The sequence below is a fragment of the Podarcis erhardii genome, assembly GCF_964252035.2.
Source record: "Podarcis erhardii genome assembly, chromosome: 2".
NCBI lineage: Eukaryota > Metazoa > Chordata > Lepidosauria > Squamata > Lacertidae > Podarcis > Podarcis erhardii.
The window spans coordinates 35,721,510-35,740,741 of NC_138498.1; the positions used below are offsets into that span (position 1 = coordinate 35,721,510).

Consider the following 19,232-nt stretch of genomic DNA (forward strand, 5'->3'; position numbering starts at 1 on the left):
TTGTATATATAGCGCTGCTAAATTATTTGTTTTTATGCTACTGGTAAAATTGTTGAAGCTTCCCTCACCCTAATCTGGAATGCCCAATACAGCAGTAACAGCTGAAACAAAAACATTTCTCTACTTTAAAAAAATGCATTAAGGTCCCTATACTTCAACTGACAACTTTAAAAAACAATGCCCCAGACTGATGGTGTTAGCTTGGAATTCATATGTAAATTTGACACTATCAGACTGAACCGAAAGAAAATGATTGAATTTTTACCTCCACAAGTGCTTCAGGTTCTTTTGCTAATTAATTACCAGCTGGACTCACTCTGATTGGATCTTTTTATCCATTTGAATGGCCCTTGTTTGCAATAGTAATGGATCACATTATTATTATTATTATTATTTTGCTTTCTAGCCTTCCTTTCTTCTGTCTCCTTCTTTCTGAGGATTTCACTTTATCTGCAATCTACAAGCTTGTATTGTAGTTACACTGATTTACACTTCAGTCCCAGTAAGTAATACATGTGTCTTTCAGAGCTTCATGTTTTGCTATTGTGTCTGACTCTAGCATATGCTTTACTCAGGCAAAGACCGGTGTCTCGGTTTTCCCAGTGTCACTGCTAACCATCTGCTGCCATCATTGGTTGAAAAGTTCGGCCATGCCATTGGGAATATTGAATTATTGATGCCATCTTTCCTTCATACTCCCTGTTCCCTCACGGCATAGGTATCCTGGCTGAACCTAAGTTTGCTATGAAAGTGGATGTACTGGAAATATCAAGAAGGGCTTCTACAGGCTGTTGAAGAAGAAAGGAACACGCTTATTAAAGCATTAGGCTGCACAGAACGCTGACTTCTGATCTCATCACTGCTAATCCCATTTTTGGAATTGAGAGGGAGGAGACTGGTAAGTTGGATAAGGACATTTAGACTAAACTGAAAACGTAAACAAATTGGCTGACTTCGAAATGGAAACTTGAAAAAGTATTCTTAAAGTGGCGCCTCTAAAATATTGAAAGCTGCTTTATATTCAGAGCCCACATAATGGTAAAGGATGCAAAACAAAATAATGTATTTTATTGGACCAAGTTACGTTAACATAAGATTAACATAGGCAAGTGTTTTTAGAAGATTTGCACTGCACTCATTCAGACAAGATTAAGGCCTTAGTATTCAGTCTAGGTAGCATGTTATATTGCAGAATTTCACTCATATAACAAGTGAAAATTTTCATTGGACACAGAAGCCAACATATTGCAGTCCTGTTTTCTTTGGAGCTCAAGTTCCTTCTCTTTTTTTGTTTCTTAATTTAATTTTCCTACAGATAATTCTTGAGGCCACTGCCTTTTCCGCATAAAAAGGGTGAAATGAAACAAACTATAAATAATAAGTCAGTATAAATTTTATCCATTAAATGTTTTCTGTTATAAAATCTTCTGTTCCTAACAATCCTTAATAGGCTTCCTCATATCTGGCATGCTGGAACAGATTCTGACATTTTGTTATGCTGAGTGCACAAGAGTGCTTCTATGAGTTTGGAACACAAATAGTACTTTCCAGTATTCCTCTTATCTTCATAGACATTTTCTGCTTCCCAAACTAACAGTGATTTGTGGAAAATACTGAAACCACATGAGAAGTAGTTGACAATGGTCTACTGGAAATTTGTGTCTGAATACTAATTTCAAAGCTATGGGAGTATAGAGGTCTATTTTTCTGTATCAGTCAAACCGTGAGTCTCAAATTCCCTTAACTGTTTTAAATACATTTGCACAGTGATGTAAATATATCCCACAACGCATGGTATATAAATTAAGGCAGATGGTGGAGTTTATGTGCCCAATTTGTATTGTATGCCTTATTTAACAAGAACATAAACTGCATTTTTGGATGCCATCACAGTTTTCTCAATGTGGGCTGAGCAGAGGTGTGCAAAGTTTTGTCTTTCTAATTTACTTATTACAGGGGTGGATAATCAGGCTGTAAATGTAAAATCAGAGGTGGCTAAGCTGTGGCCTTCCAGATGTTAGACTACAACTCTCACCATCCATAAACATTGGCCATACTGGCTGGGGCTGATCTGAGGTGGAGTCCAACAACATCAGGAGGGCCACAGCTTAGCCATCTCTGATTTTACCACATTTGCAGCCTGATTATCCATCCCCCATGGAGTTCAAGGTAAGTTGAAGTATTTATGGAGATGAAAGCCCCCCACCCCCAAACAAGGAGTGGCAAAAGTTTTGTATGCAGGTCCACCTGGAAGGGAAATACAGTGGTACCTTGGTTCTCAAACTTCATCCGTTCCAGAATTCCGTTCCAAAACCGAAGCGTTCCAAAACCAAGGCACGCTTTCCCATAGAAAGTAATGCAAAATGGATTAATCCGTTCCAGACTTTTAAAAACAACCCCTAAAACAGCAACTTAACATGAATTTTGCTATCTAACGAGACCACTGATCCATAAAATGAAAGCAATAAACAATGTACTGCAGTCACACAATCAATCAATCAATCTGTAGCTGAACTGGGTTCCACACAGTCACAAAAACAAAAAAAAAGAGCAGCAGAAACAGAAAATAAATAGCAAAAACAGACAGACCTCAGCGTTACACTCAAAACGGAAGCATGGCACTCAAATCGGAAGCATAACACTCAAAACGGAGCACGTTCAGCTTCTGAAAAAGTTCGCAAACCGGAAAACTTACTCCTGGGTTTGCAGTGTTTGGGTTCCAAGTTGTTTGAGTACGAAGGCATTTGAGAACCAAGGTACCACTGTAAATTTGTGTGCATGTGTGAGAGAAGTTCCATACTTCAGTGTAACATTTCCATGTCAGTTTTGTTTGTGATGCCATAGGCATGTCTGAGCAGTTCCATAATTGTGGTGCCCTTACTGCTATGTGACATCAGTTTTGCTATCAAGCTGCCCACATCAGCAAAGGGGTGTGTCAAAATACAGTTTCAGGTCTTAGACCATTGGAGAATAGAGAATAAAAAATCCAGATAATAAGAAATCGGCCACCCCTTCTGCAGGTGATTTGTGGATTAAAAAAAAATTACTTGCACATTCATTGCACATAGAATATGACCTCTTTCCTCTTAATTGATGATGTGCTTATGTATATAGGAAGAATGGCACCTTCTCGGTCTAAAGCAGAACGCAAAACATCCAGAGAACAGAAAGCTGAGCATGGCAGCCAGGTAATAACAGCACATGTTTCTCGAAAAAAGAAAAAGCATGTTGACGAATCAAAGAACCAGGACAGAAGGCTGAAGAAAAGAAAGAGCAATGAGAGAACTAATTCTGAAGATTCATCCTCTGATGAGGATGGGATTCCTGTTGTCTCAGTGCAGGGCCCAGCAAAGGGCAAGGGAGAGGTGAGAAGGCGGAAGGAAGGAAGGAAGAGTAGCTTCAAGAAAGAAGGAAAAGAGAAGAGAAGTTCCAAGGTCAGAGAATGTCATTCTGATAGAAGACATGGGGAGCAGTTAATGTGCAAGGGAGAGAAGAACGGAAGAAGGGTCGTGAGGCAAGATGATCAGATTTCAGGACAATGGCACAACGCCAGCGCGAAAAGTGCTGAATCAAAGGACACTGAAGACAATGAGAAACACAACTTGAAAAGGAAACGTAAGAAACAACCAAGCAAGAGAAAGAATATCGCTGATACTGAGTCCCTCACAATAGAATATGAACAAGGTTCCCCTTGGAAGAAGCAAGAGTCATACCAGAGAAGTCATACTGAAAGCAAGGAACAATGTAAGAGGAAGCCTCGCTATAAGGCTAGTGGTAAGACTACCAGAGAAAAAAGTGGAGGGCACAAGAAGACACATACCGGAAAGTCAGCTAGAATACTTTCCAAAGCAAATCCTGTGGATTCAGAAGGTTCATCATCATCATCATCTTCAAACTCCCAAGATAAATACAGTTTGAACCAAAGAATGGGAGATAAAGAGACTGGAAAGGACAAGTTCAAAGTCAGAGAGCGTAGACAGAACTCTTTGGAAGAGGAAGATGAAGAGCTCTGTTTTAAGAAAGTGTTACCCGCTATTGGGGGAGATCAACCTGCAGGCAAAACTAGTGATTGTCAAGAACTTCAGGAAACAGCCAGTGAAAGTGAAGGAAAGTCAGAGATCATAGCAGCTGAGAATGAAGAGAGTCACTCTGAGATAGATGAGAAAATAAAAGGGAATGATAAAAGATATGTGGCAAGAAAAGTTACAGCAAGTGATAATGATGAGCAAAGTGATGACTCAGACAATTGCAGCAGTAGCCCTACAGAGGAAGAGAGCAATGATGGGGAGCATGAAAATCTTTCAGAAAAGGCGAGTGGCAAAGAAGCCTCTGACTATGAGCAGAGTATACCTGGAAGTGAAGAGGAGGAAAGTGAGACGAGCAGCTTTGCAAAAAGAAAAAGTAAAAACAAGAAAAGATCAAAGCTCCTCAAGTTTGGCTCAAACAAAAATCCTCAAGAGAACCACCAGACGGAAGAGAACTTGAGTGTCAGTGACAAAACAACCACCTCCTCACTACAACTAATAAAGCACAAAAGTGAATATCGTGATAAGACTGATCCATCCAAACAAGGCATGCATTTAGAAGAGCAAACAAGCCGAGATGCAAGTTCAAGTGTAGATGCAGTGGCCTTGCTTGAAAAGAGATATAGCCATCTGACTTCACAATCCCAAATTCTGCTAAGCCTAAAAAGCAGGCATAAGGATGCTAAAGCCAAACTATTGACAAGTGGCAGTTGTCCTAAGGCAGCAGAAATTGGCTCTGATTTGAAGAAGGCTGGAAGCATTCATCCGAAAAAGAGTACCAAAAGAAATGACAAAATGGTTTCTAGAGCCAAGGAGATTAAAGAATCAAGTCTCTCTACTGCTTCAAGCTCAAACGTTAACACTAGAAAGCTTTCTGTTGAGAAGAAAAAGAAAATTGGAAAAGTAACTGGAAATGTCAAAATGGCTTCAAATCAGGTCCTGGAGACAAGAGAGGAAGAGGAGCTAGTGGAGGAACAAACCGTTGACGATGCTGCTGGAAAAGGCACAGTCTCTTCTAACAAAACGAAATCCAAATCTCTACAAACCCTTTCAGCGTTTAGGAAAGTTACCCATTGGCTTAGCCATAAGCCTCCCAAGAAAGCAAGCCTGAAAGAGCGCTTCTTACGCATAGCACGTGCAGTTGGCCTCTCAGGATGGCTCTTCAAGAAGTTTGGCAAGAAGAAGAGGAGCAACAAATCATTTGGATTCAGGAGAAGAATGGCCATTCGGGTTGTTGGCACTGTTGGGCTGGCCAAGAGATGTGGCAGGCCTTTCCATGACTCAACAGGGGAGCAAATGAAGAAACACTTGTGTAAAAAAGGGTCTTCCTGTTCCTTGTTAGAATGTGATCAAACCGGAGATGAAGATACAGTTGTGAACAAAGAACTGGAAGAAGGGGCAAGGTCTTCAAGGAATTTCCCCTGTAATGAAGACAACTTAAAACCTTTGCTGATGAATCTCAGTGGACAAACCGAGGAAGAGAAAAGCAGTATCACGGATGCCAAGTTTGCCATTGTGTTCCCCAGGGTTCATCAGTTGGTGAAGTCCAAAAACGCTTCTCTTGAAATTTACTGTAGTGGACCACAGCTGCAGTCATGTGATCAACCAAGCAGGAAAACAATAATATCTGTCCAGCCAGATGCTAAATTGCAACATGAATATTCTAAGCCAAATGGCCAAAGGAATAGTCAAGTGCTTCCTTGCAGTCCTCAAGCTGATGTATCTATACCAGGTATGTAAAATCAAGCTAATCCTAAAGTAAGGTAAAGGGACCTCTGACTGTTGGGTCCAGTCATGGACGACTCTGCGGTTGCGGCGCTCATCTTGCTTTATTGGCCGAGGGAGCCAGCATACAGCTTCCGGGTCATGTGGCCAGCATGACTAAGCCGCTTCTGGCAAACCAGAGCAGCGCACGGAAACGCCGTTTACCTTCCCACCGGAGTGGTACCTATTTATCTACATGCACTTTAACATGCTTTCGAACTGCTAGGTTGGCAAGAGCAGGGACCAAGCAACGGGAGCTCAGCCCATCATGGGGATTCAAACTGCCGGCCTTCTGATCGGCAAGCCCTAGGCTCTGTGGTTTAGACCACAGCACCAAAAAAGCTATTAAGTTGCTTATGCCAAATAAAGACTCTTAAGAAAAGGAAAAATGCAGGTCTTTAATTATGCTCCATTTCCCCCCAAATATAGTCCTCCATGTACCTTCCTCTCAGCTTTCTTGCAGTGCCTCTTTCCAGTCAATGGCCATGTCTGTTCTATAACTTCAGTTTGTAAGCCAGGAAATGCACCATTAGCTCTCCCTTACTCAGCCTTATGCTATATATCCCCCCCACCCCCCTTCTCTCATTTCATAAAACCAGACAATGAAAAAAGGGGGAGAAATCCTATGGGCATTTGTAATAATGATTTTGAATGTTCTTCTGTTTTTTCTTTTAACTCTAGCTGAGGTAAGAGCTGTTACCACACTACCTCAGGAGACAAACATTGCTCTTTGCCATGCTGCCATTTTGAAATCCCATCCAGTAGGCTTTTTCTGTTGAGCTGAAATTCTTGAGGGGGAATGGTGGGTCAAAACAGTGTTTTGGTTTTCATTAGTATACATTAGTGAAGTTTTTAATATTTGAAGTTTTATTCTGTTTTTAGTGTTCTGTTGGGAGCTGCCCAGAGTGGCTGCGGAAACCCAGCCGGATGGGCGGGGTATAAATAATAAAGTTATTAAAGTTATTATTATTACTGTGATGTTCCTCTAACGATGTGCCTTTGATCCAAGAGGAAAGCAAGATCGGGTTCCTTGGATAAGAGTGAAGCGTTCATTTGCAAACTTCAAACTTGGATACCTTCAAATACAACTAGAAACAGTTGATGTAACATGTAACCTGCTCTCTTTTCTTCTAAATTGAAGGAAGGGTGTTACAAGATTCTGTACCTTCCAGCTTGGGCGAAGATGACAAGGCAGACCTCACCCAGAGGAGCACGCCAGAAACAGTGGATCAAGTGCACTGGACTCAGCATCAGCCTTTTACATGTGACCCTACCGCTTGGCTGAATTCTGAAACGCTGCTCCCACGGTTCACCATTGAAAACCTAAGCAAGTGGACTTTATATAAAGAGCAGGATCTGGCCAAGTCTCCTAGGTCAAAAAAAGCATTGCAGGGAAGGTGGGAGGCAGAAGATGTCACTGAAGATGTTCTTGAGATGGACATGATGCAAAAGCAGGTTGGTGCATTCTGTGCTAGATATCATTGTGTGGGATGTGGCTGAATTGATGTTATGTATCTCTTTGAAATGCCATTGTCATATACCTTCCAGATGTACAGAGATGAGGATTGCTACATGGAATTTGAAAAAGTGGAGGATCTTTCCAGGTTGGAGTAAGTATGGTACAGGGCGTTTTTCTGATAGAAGTGTACGAGGAAACCCAGGATCATCAGGGTCCAATCCAGGATTCAGAGTGTAGTTATGTATTGATTTACTTCCGACATCAGTAGTAAACATTTCTTCAAATTAACTGCTGGATTTTGTTTTGGGGGGTAGAAAAATAGGTACGCTATCAAATCAAAATCCTCAAATATAATATTTCTTCCCCCCCCCACCCAGGGAAGTCAGCGAAAGCTCTGTGCTGATGTGCCTGAAAAAGAGATTCCATCGCAACTTTATTTATGTATGGATATTACTTTCTTATTCTCTGTAATTGATTGTCATAAGGAGTAAGTGCATGTGTGTAAGAATGTTGAGAATGGGAGACACTGATTTCCCACATGGGGAAGAATCCACAATGGAACCCCTTGTGACTGAATAACAGTGCCATTTTCTTAGTGTAGAACAGGGGTTGGGAACATTTTTCAGTCAGAGAGCCACGTCTTTATCTCTCCCTCTGCTGGTGGGCCAACCTAGGCAGGTGGGCAGAGCTGGCTACCTGTCTCTCACCTGACATCGTAGTAAGACCAGGGAATGCTTCCCGTTGAAGTCCTAATGGTTGCAAACCAAACCATGGGGCTTTCAAACAACCCTTCATAATTGCAAGAAGAGCTGGCAGGCAGGTGGGAGTGAGCCTCGCTTGATAAAGGAAGAACTATGAGCTGTTTGATGTTGGGTGTGTGGCAGGTGGATGAAAATGGCCTCATGAGCCAGTTGGGGAAGCCTAGAGGGCCATGTTAGGTCTGCAGGCTGGAGATTCTCCACCCCTGGTCTTTACAAGAGTTAAGAGAGGGGACTTGGTTTGAAATTCCTGCCCTGCTTTTGAGGATAAGTAAAGCCAAGGCAATGCTGTGCTTCTTCCTAGACGTACATTGGGCATATCTTGATCTGCATCAATCCTTTCAAGCCACTCAGCCTTTTTTCAGAAGACGTGGTGATCCAGTACCAGAATGGCCTTCTCTCCAGAAATGCACCGTATGTCTGCATTGTGTTTTCTCCTTGCCTTATTCTGATAATCTTATTCATGCTGCATACAAAATCCTGGCTTTCATTTGCAATATTGGGCTCATTTCACTTGGCCAAAGTGATTGTGCCTCTCTTTGGAATTTAGGAATATGGCACAATTCTTTCACTCATGCTATGAGTGAAAGAATGTTGCCATTGGATTTTATATATGCTTGCGCGCGCACGCACACACACACACACACACACACACACACTGTTCATCATCTCACTCAGATAATAATAATAATAATAATAATAATTTATTATTTGTACCCCGCCCATCTGGCGGGGTTTCCCCAGCCACTCTGGGCGGCTTCCATAGAAACCAAAAATACAGTAAAATATCACAGATTAAAAACTTCCCTGAACAGGGCTGCCTTAAGATGTCTTCTGAATGTCAGGTAGTTATTTATCGCTTTGACATCTGATGGGAGGGCATTCCACAGGGCGGGCGGCACTACCGAGAAGGCCCTCTGCCTGGTTCCCTGTAGCTTTGCTTCTCGCAATGAGGGAACCGCCAATGTAATTTGTTTATGTATTTGTTTTAGATTTCTGGGGCTTGGGCAGCAAATTACTGATTTTTGTCATAGGGTTGGAATTTTTGTCCCAGGTAAGCAGGTCACACACAATGAGTGTTCTAGAAACAAAGAACTTTACAAAGTGTTGCTAACCCATTGTGGGTTTAAATTCCCACCCAAACCTTTGATCATTTTTAGCAATGCTCATGCTAGGGTTTTTATCATAGAATACTGGTATTATTTTGAAATAAAGCTGATGTCCTCCCCCCCCCTTTTTTTAAAGCACTTTCTGAACACATTACTCCATAATGGAAAGCCTGAGTGATCAATTTAACACATGCCTTACAAAAAGTTGGACTAGGACAAGTTATCCTTGCCAAGCTGACTTTAATTACCAGCATGTTGTTGGTTTTTAAAAGATATTTCATAGACACTCCACAAATACTCTAATTTGTAAATACTTTGCAAAAGCGGAAATTACTGAAAATAAGGTGTTTGGGTGCTGACCTTTGCACCTGAGCAGCTTCTCTAGCCAGCTGTGGCTTTTTCTCCTATGCCCTAATGATCCTATGAAGGGTAGTCTCTCCTATTCCTTAATTCAATCAGGGGAAAGAAAGTGGAATTGATTGTTTTCACAACACTGTGTGCTTGCCTTGCAGGGTTGCAGTTTACACAGAAATAAAACAAAAGACAAAAAGATTCCCAACACCAAATATATTTAGTAGGTTACTGTAAACTAGGTTGACTTTGAGATAGTAATGGTCAGCCTCATTTTCAAAGAGTATACAGTTGTTTGTTTGTGTTGGTAAAATCATAAACTAGAGGGTGTCCAGAGATCCACAGCAAAAAGCAGCCTCTATTCAATAGCCCTGTGTGGTAGACAAGCTTTAAGATTGTAGTCCTTGAATTGAAATAATTTCCATTAACAGTAAAAAGAGTCTTTAAGAACTTGATTAACTTTTAGATGCAACTCTCTTATTTATCCCTTCACAACAACATTGCTGTAAGGCAGACAGGTTTTAAAATTGTAATGGCCAGACTCATATTAAATCAACAGGACCTGACTTATATATTTCCCATTGGGGAGATTTTTTAAAAAAATAACGATACAGTTCTTCACAATAACCCTCTATGGTAGGCAACTTTTAAGTAATCTCTGGTTTCAAACCAAAAATAGAAAAATTCATGGTTTCTTATTGCTTATGGAAAGTAATATGTAAGTGTGCTGCTGATTTAATCTGAGGCTGGCTATTACAGTCTTAAACGTCTGCCATGCAGGGTTGGTGTTAGTGAAGGGTTGCAGCTAAGAACTAGAAAAATCCACCTGTTCAGATGCCAGTATAATGCTTTGATCTGAGACTGGCTTAAACCATAGAACAACAACAACAAAATCTGTATGAGACTCATTTTGCTATTAATATTCTGATCACTCCAGTTTTAAATACCTTCTTATCTCACGTGGCTGTATTATGCCAAAGTGCTCAGCTTTGGGGTTTGCTGCCAACCAAAGTAGCTTGTGGAGGACTAAGTATAATGTGGGGAAGTTTTTAAGCCTACTGGCGTGCATTCCACTAAATCTAATGTTTATTGCCAGGATACTCAAGCCAGTGTGGTGTAGTGGTTAAGAGCGGTGGACTCGTAATCTGGTGAACCGGGTTCACGTCTCTGCTCCTCCACATGCAGCTGCTGGGTGACCTTGGGCTAGTCACACTTCTTTGAAGTCTCTCAGTCCCACTCACATCACAGAGTGTTTGTTGTGGGGGAGGAGGGGAAAGGAGAATGTTAGCCGCTTTGAGACTCCTTAGGGTAGTGATAAAGCAGGATATCAAATCCAAACTCCTCCTCCTCCTCCTCCTCCTCCTCCTCCCTCTTCTTCTTCATCTTCTTCTTCTCCCAACCTCTCTCCCAATTTCATTCTTTAACTAAAACTTTCCATGGCTCAAGCACTCTCAACCCTAGACTTAATGGCTCTGAGCCACAGCATCTGCACAGTTTGGTTCTGTTAGGTTACAGGTGGGCAAGCTGTGGCCCTTGGTATAATTTTTGACAGTTCTCGGATACAACAATCCAGAGAAAGTTAAGCACAATTAAGTTCTACAGAAATCTTGCATTTATTGGAATAAGCTGCTCTGGTTTCTCCCCCCCCCCCCCGAAGGAGTGTGAGGTATGAAATGTTAATAAACATGGTCCAATTTCAACATCTGCAACCCAATGTGGCCACTTCTGCCTCAGGAATTTCCTGTCCTCCCTTACCTTACCGCTCTGCCAACTCTGCTGCCTAAATATTTCAATGTGTTTGTACAAAAAGTAGCTGTTGATAAGGTGTTGTGTCAATCTCTGTACAAATAAGCCTGAACTAATTTTGATGCAACTGGAATTTAGTAATAACTAAAAACTGGCTGAGTAATAACATGGGTTTTCTTCTTTCTCTCTCTCCCCCCCTCCATTTCTTTTGGTCCCCTTGCAGACATATATTTGCCATCACAGAAATGGCATATGCCTTCTCTCAGAGCTCAGAGAAAGAGCAGTGCATTGTCCTCAGGTAAGAGAGAGATAAAGGCAACTTTCCTAAGATTGTCTGAGATTTATTCTCCATCTCCCTATTGCTTCTTCCGCACTGATGCAAAAGGGGCCCAAGTGTCATTAGGGGCACTATTCAGGCCATGTTTGTTGGGTGCTTTCCTGGAAGTAAGCAATTGAATTCAGTAGAACTTACTTCTGAGTAGAAATATTGTGGTGTTGAGATTTCTCTTCAGGATTCTGCTGCTTCTGCAGCTAATCTGCAGCCATGTAATACAGAGGGCCAATAGACAAGCCACCTGCTTGACTAGCACAGGCTTCCTCAACCTCAGCCCTCCAGATGTTGTTGGCCTACAACTCCCATGATCCCTAGCTAGCAGGACTAGTGGTCAGGGATGATGGGAATTGTAGTCTCAAAACATCTGGAGGGCCGAGGTTGAGGAAGCCTGATCTAGCACATTCTTTCATTCGGACAGGAGGGGAGGAATTAGTGCTTTGGATATGACTTGCCAGCATTTGGTGTGTTTAGGAGCATCATACCAATCTTCCAAATATGCATCTCATGTTGGGACAGTATGTGGGAACCTTGGTGCGTGGTGGTGGTGGTGGGAATCTGCCATAGTTGGTTTTCAGCATGGCTTTATTTTATGGACTACTTGCCCCTTATGATCAAACCTATTGATTTGGGTGGCCATTAACACCATTGAGGTTTCTCTTGAGCTTCCAGCAGTCTTTTCAGACTGCTTATATTGCCATAAAAGTTGTGTTTTGTTTTTTTCCCCTTTTTGGCTGACAAATTATCTTCTTCTTTGTTGCTGTTTATAATAAGCAATGGACAATGAGATCTTAATTGGATTTTTTTTTTTTTAAGAAAGAAAAGGAAAAAAACCCACCAGTTCAACTGTTGATAAACTGCACTGGTGGAGAATGTGATCCAGCAACTTAAATAACAGTGACGATCTTTGCATTACACCTCCCTCCTTTTTAATGTTTTCCAGTGGACACAGTGGCTCGGGAAAGACTGAAACTGCCAAAGCGATCATCCTCTATTTGTCCAGGCTATACCAAAGGCAAGAAAGCCATGGGATAAAGCAAGTATGTGTACTATTATTTAACATTTCTTTAGTGACAATAAGATGTTCAGAAGTTAGGTTGTCATTGAGCACAATTAGTGTATGTTGCAGCCCGAATACTAAATGCTTGGTCTGAAAATAAATCTTAATGAAATCTTCCATACAAATACATTAAAAAAGGTAATGAATTAATTAGAATTTTATATCCACTTACCCTGGGAATAACCACCATTGAGCTCAATGGGACCCATAAGATTGTACTAAAAGTAATGTAATGTTATTGATTGATTAAAAAAAAATAAGGCAGCATCTTTAATATTAATATTGTCCTTGTCCTTACAGCCATCTGATGTGTTACCCATCTTGGAAAGTTTTGGAAATGCAAAGACCATCTTAAATGACAACTCCAGCCGCTTGGGAAAGTTCTTGCATGTCCACCTAAGACAGTGAGTTAAAAAAAAGAAATTAATATTTATGTTTGAAACAGAAAAAGCATAGATAATGGGGGATGCAAAATCAACAGTAAGGTAATAACTTTATTAGGAACAATGTATTTTTTAAAAACTTACTGAACGTGTAAAGCTAGTGGATGTGTTAATGGAGGATATAGCCTTATCAGTGATTCCTGTTGGCTCATGTTCACATGCTTGGGATGGATTCCAAGGGATTCCAGTCAGCTTCTCTTTGCTGTTTGAGGAATGATTGTCTGCTCTTAAGAACCGTGCGGACGCACCAAGGAGTCTTGAGCACAGCCTGCCTCTGTCACATGAGAGGCTGTTCTCGGAATTGTTTCCAATGAGAGACTGGTTCTCTTGGGCTCCACCCAGAGCAAGGGCAAGGAGACAGGTTCCCTTCCAGCAGCAGGAGGAATGGAGCTGAAATGGCTTACCTCAGGAATGGCAAAACTATTGGCCCTCCAGACGATGCTGGACTCCGGTTCCCATCATCCCTGACCTTTGGATGTTCTGGCTGGGGTTGATGGGAGTTGGAATACAACAACAACAGTAGGGCCAGATGTTCACCATTTCTGACTTATTGTAAATCCGTTAAGAAATAGTGTGCAAATCAGCTCTGGTCTACAAGCTGGTGCCTCTTGGGAGATGACAGTACTTCTTAATTTATTATGTAAAAGAGACTGGTGCAGTAACAACAGATTCATCTTTAGTTTTTCTCACGTAAAATCTACCACGTGCCTTCATTTGTATGTCATGCTTTCATTGACCGGGTCTCACTCTGCATTTCAAACAATTAGAGGGATTTGAGAGTCAGCTGGTTTGGTTGCTATAGAATAGGGAGTTCTAAACTCCCACAGCTTTGAAATTCCCAGTATTCAGACGCCAGTTGCCAGTATTTCTCAGCATTTATTTGAATCAAAAGACCTCCGTCAGATACTTTTCCATGGGATTTCAGTGTTTTCCACAAATCACCGTTAGTTTGGGGAGCAGGAGCCTGTGTTTTAAGAATGCTACTGAATGCCTTATTTCTTCAATGGTGAGTGTTCAAAAAATTGCCTTGCATTATTGAATAAGACCTCCCATTCCATAAAGTCTATAGTCAGGCTAGAAAATAAAACGACTCGTCTTACAGGAATCTCTTCCTCATAGCGGATTTATGGTGGGTACGTCCATCTCTCAGTACCTTTTGGAGAAGTCCAGAGTTGTTTTTCAGGTAAGGAAAGTGTTCTTGCATGTCAGATGGCCAATAAATCAGACCTGTGTGCATGAGACGCACAATTCTATATTAAGTAATCCCACTTCCATGTGTGACCTGCAAACCCATATAGGGAAGAGTTTTTTGGGTAAAAGGGAATGGGATGGGGGACAGGATTTGTAGAGACCTGAGTTTGTGCTAGTTGTTTGTAGATGCTTTTGATATTTCTCCTTTACCCTGGCCTTTGATACCTTGAGATGTAAATTTTTAGGACCCGCCCTATTCTTGTGATTGCAATTGTATTTTAAATGGCTGTGATCCACTCTGGGATGGTAATGGTGATGATTATGATACCACCTACACATGATGTGGGAAGTCACATCCTCCTGAGCAAAAGCTGCACCTCCATGTGGGAAGGTAACTAGTCTACAGAATCACCTTGCAAATTCTGAAGCTTGAACATGGCAAACTAAGAGATTTGGGGGGGGGGTGTCCATAAACATGGATCAGTGAAGTTAGGCATCAGTCAGTAGTATCCTATAATCTCTGTGTCCACCATCTGTACAGTTCATTTTAAAATCTCAGAAAACTGCTGGCAGTCAGCAACCTTTTTTTCTCCCAAGTAGTATACAGTCATACCTTGGGTTAAATATGCTTCAGGTTGAGCGTTTTCAGGTTACGCTCTGCGGCGACCCGGAAGTAACAGAACACGTTACTTCCGGGTTTCGCCACATGCACAGACGCTCAAAATGATGTCATGCGCAGAAGCAGCAAAACGTGACACACGCAGACGTGCAGTCGTGTGTTACATTCTACTCAGGATGTGAACAGGGTTCCGGAACAGATCCCGTTCGCATCCAGAGGTACCACTGTATTCCTGTTAAAGAGAACGATGTTGATCCACACTATACACTTATAGCACATCCATGACCTCCCCTAAAGCAGGCATAGGCAAACACGGCCCTCTGCATGTTTTGGGACTACAACTCCCATGATCCCTAGCCAACAGGACCAGTGGTCAGGGATGATGGGAATTGTAGTCCCAAAACATCTGGAGGGCTGAGTTTGCCTATGCCTGCCCTAAAGAATCCTGAGTACTGTAGTTTGTTAAGGTGGCTGTAGTAATAATAATAATAATTATTATTTATTTATTTATTTATTTATTTATACCCTGCCCATCTGACTGAATGTTAAAAAAACACAATAAAATATCAAACATTAAAAAAAAACTTCCCTAAACAGGGTTGCCTTCTCAAAGTCAGATAGTTGTTTATTTCCTTGACATCTGATAGGAGGGCGTTCCACAGGGCGGGCGCCACTACTGAGAAAGCCCTCTGCTTGGTTCCCTGTCTAGGGATTGGTCGTCCAAGAAGGGAAAGCTGCTGTTCCCAGGACTCTTCAGGGCTGAGCTCCATGCTTTAAATGTGTGTTGGATGTGTTTTAAATGTATGGGTTGGGATTCAACTTGAGTCCTGATAACTAGCGCAATGGGGCTTCCACGCCTCCCCTTGTGCTCCCCCTGATATTGACTCATTGGAGTCAGAAGACCCTCCAAAAAATGTGCAGGGTGGAGGAGAAGGAGGATTGTTCTGTCTGGCAAGTGAAAAAGCCTGAGATGACAGAACAGTTGCTACAGCAGAATGTTAAATTCCTCCCATGGTGTGGATCTGCGAGGGCTACCTCCTCTTTGTTTTTTAGGGCCGAGGTGAAAGGAGCTTTCATGTGTTTTATGAGCTGCTGTGTGGTCTTCCAGTAGGACAAAAAGAGGAACTTTACCTGCAAGAGGCAGAGACTTACTTTTATCTAAACCAGGCAAGTAAATAGATGGTTTTAGAGACTCATCTGAACCACAGCAGTGCTTGTCTTGCTTTACAGAAATAGCTTGACTCTGATGTATTTTTCCCACTCCCCAATTCTGCAGGGCTAACCCTTTTATAAGGATTTAAAAGGTTTTATAGGGGGTGAAATTACTGGACTCGAAAAAGAAATCTGAACTAAAATATCTCATGGGCAGGCTGACCCATTCGTATCGATGCAATTTCATTTAACCTGCCTCTTTCTGAGGGCTTGCGGAAGTAATAGCATGTTCTTGTTGTTGTTGTCAAAAATTTCCATACCGTCCTTCATCTGAGGATCACAGGGCAGCTGAAGCAAAATGCATACAAAAGTAACAAACCAAAGCAACTCCCCCAAGAAATTCACTCTATACCTACATAATCCTTGCTGTGGAATGGCATCCAAAAGAAGGCAGTTTTTAGCACTTTCAGAATGCAGAAGCTTTAATAGACCAGAAGAGGAAGGATGTGGAATAGTTATATACCCATCTACAATATGCCACTTATACACCCAGTAGGTCACTGCAGTCTGTGGGAGAACCTCTTCCTCATGTTCCAAAGAGCTCAGAAGCTCCAAAGTACCGTAACTTGAAGCAGGGCTTTAGGGTGGCTGCTCCCGCTCTTGCACTTTCTGGAAACAACTGAAGACATTGTTGTTCCAACATCCCTTCCCAGGTGGATGAATAGGTCTCTGCCATTGGTGCCTTACTTGTGTGGAAGGCGATTAAATGTGAGGTGCTCATTAAGTAAAGGTAAAAGGGACCCCTGACCATTAGGTCCAGTCGTGGCCAACTCTGGGGTTGCGGCACTCATCTCGCTTTACTGGCCGAGGGAGCCGGCGTACAGCTTCCGGGTCATGTGGCCAGCCTGACTAAGACGCTTCTGGCGAACCAGAGTAGCACACGGAAACGCCGTTTACCTTCCCACCAGAGAGGTACCTATTTCTCTACTTGCACTTTGACGTGCTTTCGAACTGCTAGGTTGGCAGGAGCAGGGACCGAGCAATGGGAGCTCACCCCGTCACGGGGATTCGAACCGATGACCTTCTGATCAGCAAGTCCTAGACTCTGTGGTTTAACCCACAGCGCCACGCGCGTCCTTGAGGTGCTCATTACATGAGAACAAATTCTGCTGCTTGGGCTAGAGTTACGTGGACTTGGAAACCCTTGGGTGTAGTTCACATTGTAGAATACCGTATTTTTCACCCCATAGGACGCACCGGCCCATAGGACACACCAAGTTCTTTTGGGGGGAAATAAAGAAAAAAAGTTTTATTTCCCCCCCAGGCGCTTGTGGGGCTGGCAGCGGGGAGAAGCGCTCTTCTCCCCGCCGCCCGCCTTCAGTCCAGGTCTGGGGACAGCGGGAAGACACGCTCCGCCTCCCAGCTGTCCCCGGAGCTTGTGGGGCAGGCAGCGGGGAGAAGCCCTCTTCTCCCCGCCGCCAGCCTTCAGACCAGGTCCGAGGACAGCAGGAAGACGCGCTGCGCCTCCCCGCTGTCCCCGGAGCTTGTGGGGCTGGCGGCAGGGAGAAGCACGCGTCTCCCCGCCGTCAGCCTCCAAACCACATCGGGAGACAGCGGGATGGCGGCGTTCCGCCTCCCCACTGTCCCCCGACCTTGTGGGGCTGGCTCTGGGGCTCTCCTGAAGCCTGGAGAGCGAGAGGGGTCGGTGCGCACCGACCCCTCTCGCTCTCCAGGCTTCAGCAAAAGCCTGCATTCGCCCCATAGGACGCACACACATTTCCCCTTCATTTTTGGAGGGGAAAAAGTGCGTCCTATAGGGCGAAAAATACGGTATGTTGGCAACCCAGGTCTAACCTCTCATGTACTTTGAAAATAGCCCCTCATTCACAAAAATCCAGAGTTTATGGGTTTCCTACCAGGAAGCGTAAGTATTCCCAGGGCAAGTTCATTCCTAACTATGCAAACTTGTGTTGACTCTCAAGGGCCGAGTGTGTGAGCTTCCAGGAAAGCGGGATGATCACGATTTTCTGGTCTTAATTAAGGCTCTCCAGACGATAGGTCTCTCCAGTGACCAGCTGAACTCCATCTGGGCAGTGCTCTCTGGCATACTGCAGTTGGGAAACATCTGTTTTACATCCTGTGAGGTATGTTGCATCTTTGCAAAATCAAGGTGTTATTAGCAATACCACCTGAGCCCAGTAGAAATGGCCCTGGGACAATTTTTTTTCCCATTTAGGGTGCCTCTGAACAGTCAGTATTTTGTGTGTGGCAGCAGGGGGATTCTAGAGCTAACCAAAACCTTAGGATTGCACAGTTAAAAGTGCATTAAAGAGCTCTAGTGCAACAAATCCAAAAAACAGACTTTTTGCAGTTAGGAAACTGACGAGGAAATGTACTGAAAAGTGTGGGATTAAATAATTGTTAACCACAGGAAGATACATAATGCCTGCAGATCAAGACAAATGCTTATTGTCATCTAACCACCCCACAGAGAAACTGGAATAAATGCTCAAAAAAGACCCAATGTGTTCTAATCTCCAGTTAGGCATTTGCAAGAGAAGATGATGATTTAGATAACCTAATCCAAAACTAAGGAAGATCTTAAGAGTTTTAGGAATACTGACACCCTGTGAAATGACTACATTGCACAGTGTGGTCTGTGTTCTTGGATGTCTTAAGGATTGAAATTTTGGTGTAAATAATGTACTCATTTCATATCTTCATCTCTCTTTGTATACACGACCATCTAGAAAGAATCCTCTGAGTTTGCACTCATCCCCAGTGAAACGGAAATCCAGATTGTTGCCAGTTTGCTGCATATTTCAGCAGATCTTCTTCAAAGGGCCATCACCCACCGAGTCACTGTGAGCATCTCTTTCTCTTGTTGGCACATCTTACTTCTTCTCATCATGCTTTTCACAGAGGAGGATTTTGTGTTTAAGTGATATGGATTGTGTTGTGTTGTGGGAACAAGATACAAGAACCTATCTGCCTGCCTTCCCTGTGGTTTATCTGCAGTGGGATCAGAAAAGAATGTCTACTAGTAGCTGGCTCCACTGTGCCATCTATTGTACATTCGTAGGACTGTCCTATCTTGCAAGCACACTTTTTTTTTATATGTCGATGTAAATGTCTTTAGGAAAACAAATAAACTCCTTGATTTTCCTAGCTGGAGCATAATCAAACAGTCAAATTGTGATTTCGGTTTGGTTCAGGTTTAAGCC

General features: G+C 42.7%; 1 protein-coding gene across 1 annotated transcript in view; it reads left to right on the forward strand.

Annotated features, from left to right (window-relative positions):
- The first annotated feature begins 3,097 nt into the window (after positions 1-3,097).
- MYO15B (myosin XVB) overlaps positions 3,098-19,232 on the forward strand; it is a 92,318-nt gene continuing 76,183 nt past the window's right edge. The window contains exons 1-12 of the mRNA XM_081851997.1: positions 3,098-5,757; positions 6,931-7,244; positions 7,338-7,399; positions 7,626-7,689; positions 8,311-8,420; positions 11,436-11,510; positions 12,487-12,583; positions 12,904-13,007; positions 14,166-14,229; positions 15,910-16,023; positions 17,991-18,152; positions 18,759-18,872. Coding sequence (XP_081708123.1) covers positions 3,105-5,757; positions 6,931-7,244; positions 7,338-7,399; positions 7,626-7,689; positions 8,311-8,420; positions 11,436-11,510; positions 12,487-12,583; positions 12,904-13,007; positions 14,166-14,229; positions 15,910-16,023; positions 17,991-18,152; positions 18,759-18,872 — 3,933 coding nt within the window. The 5' untranslated portion in view covers positions 3,098-3,104. The remainder of the gene's footprint in view (positions 5,758-6,930; positions 7,245-7,337; positions 7,400-7,625; positions 7,690-8,310; positions 8,421-11,435; positions 11,511-12,486; positions 12,584-12,903; positions 13,008-14,165; positions 14,230-15,909; positions 16,024-17,990; positions 18,153-18,758; positions 18,873-19,232) is intronic.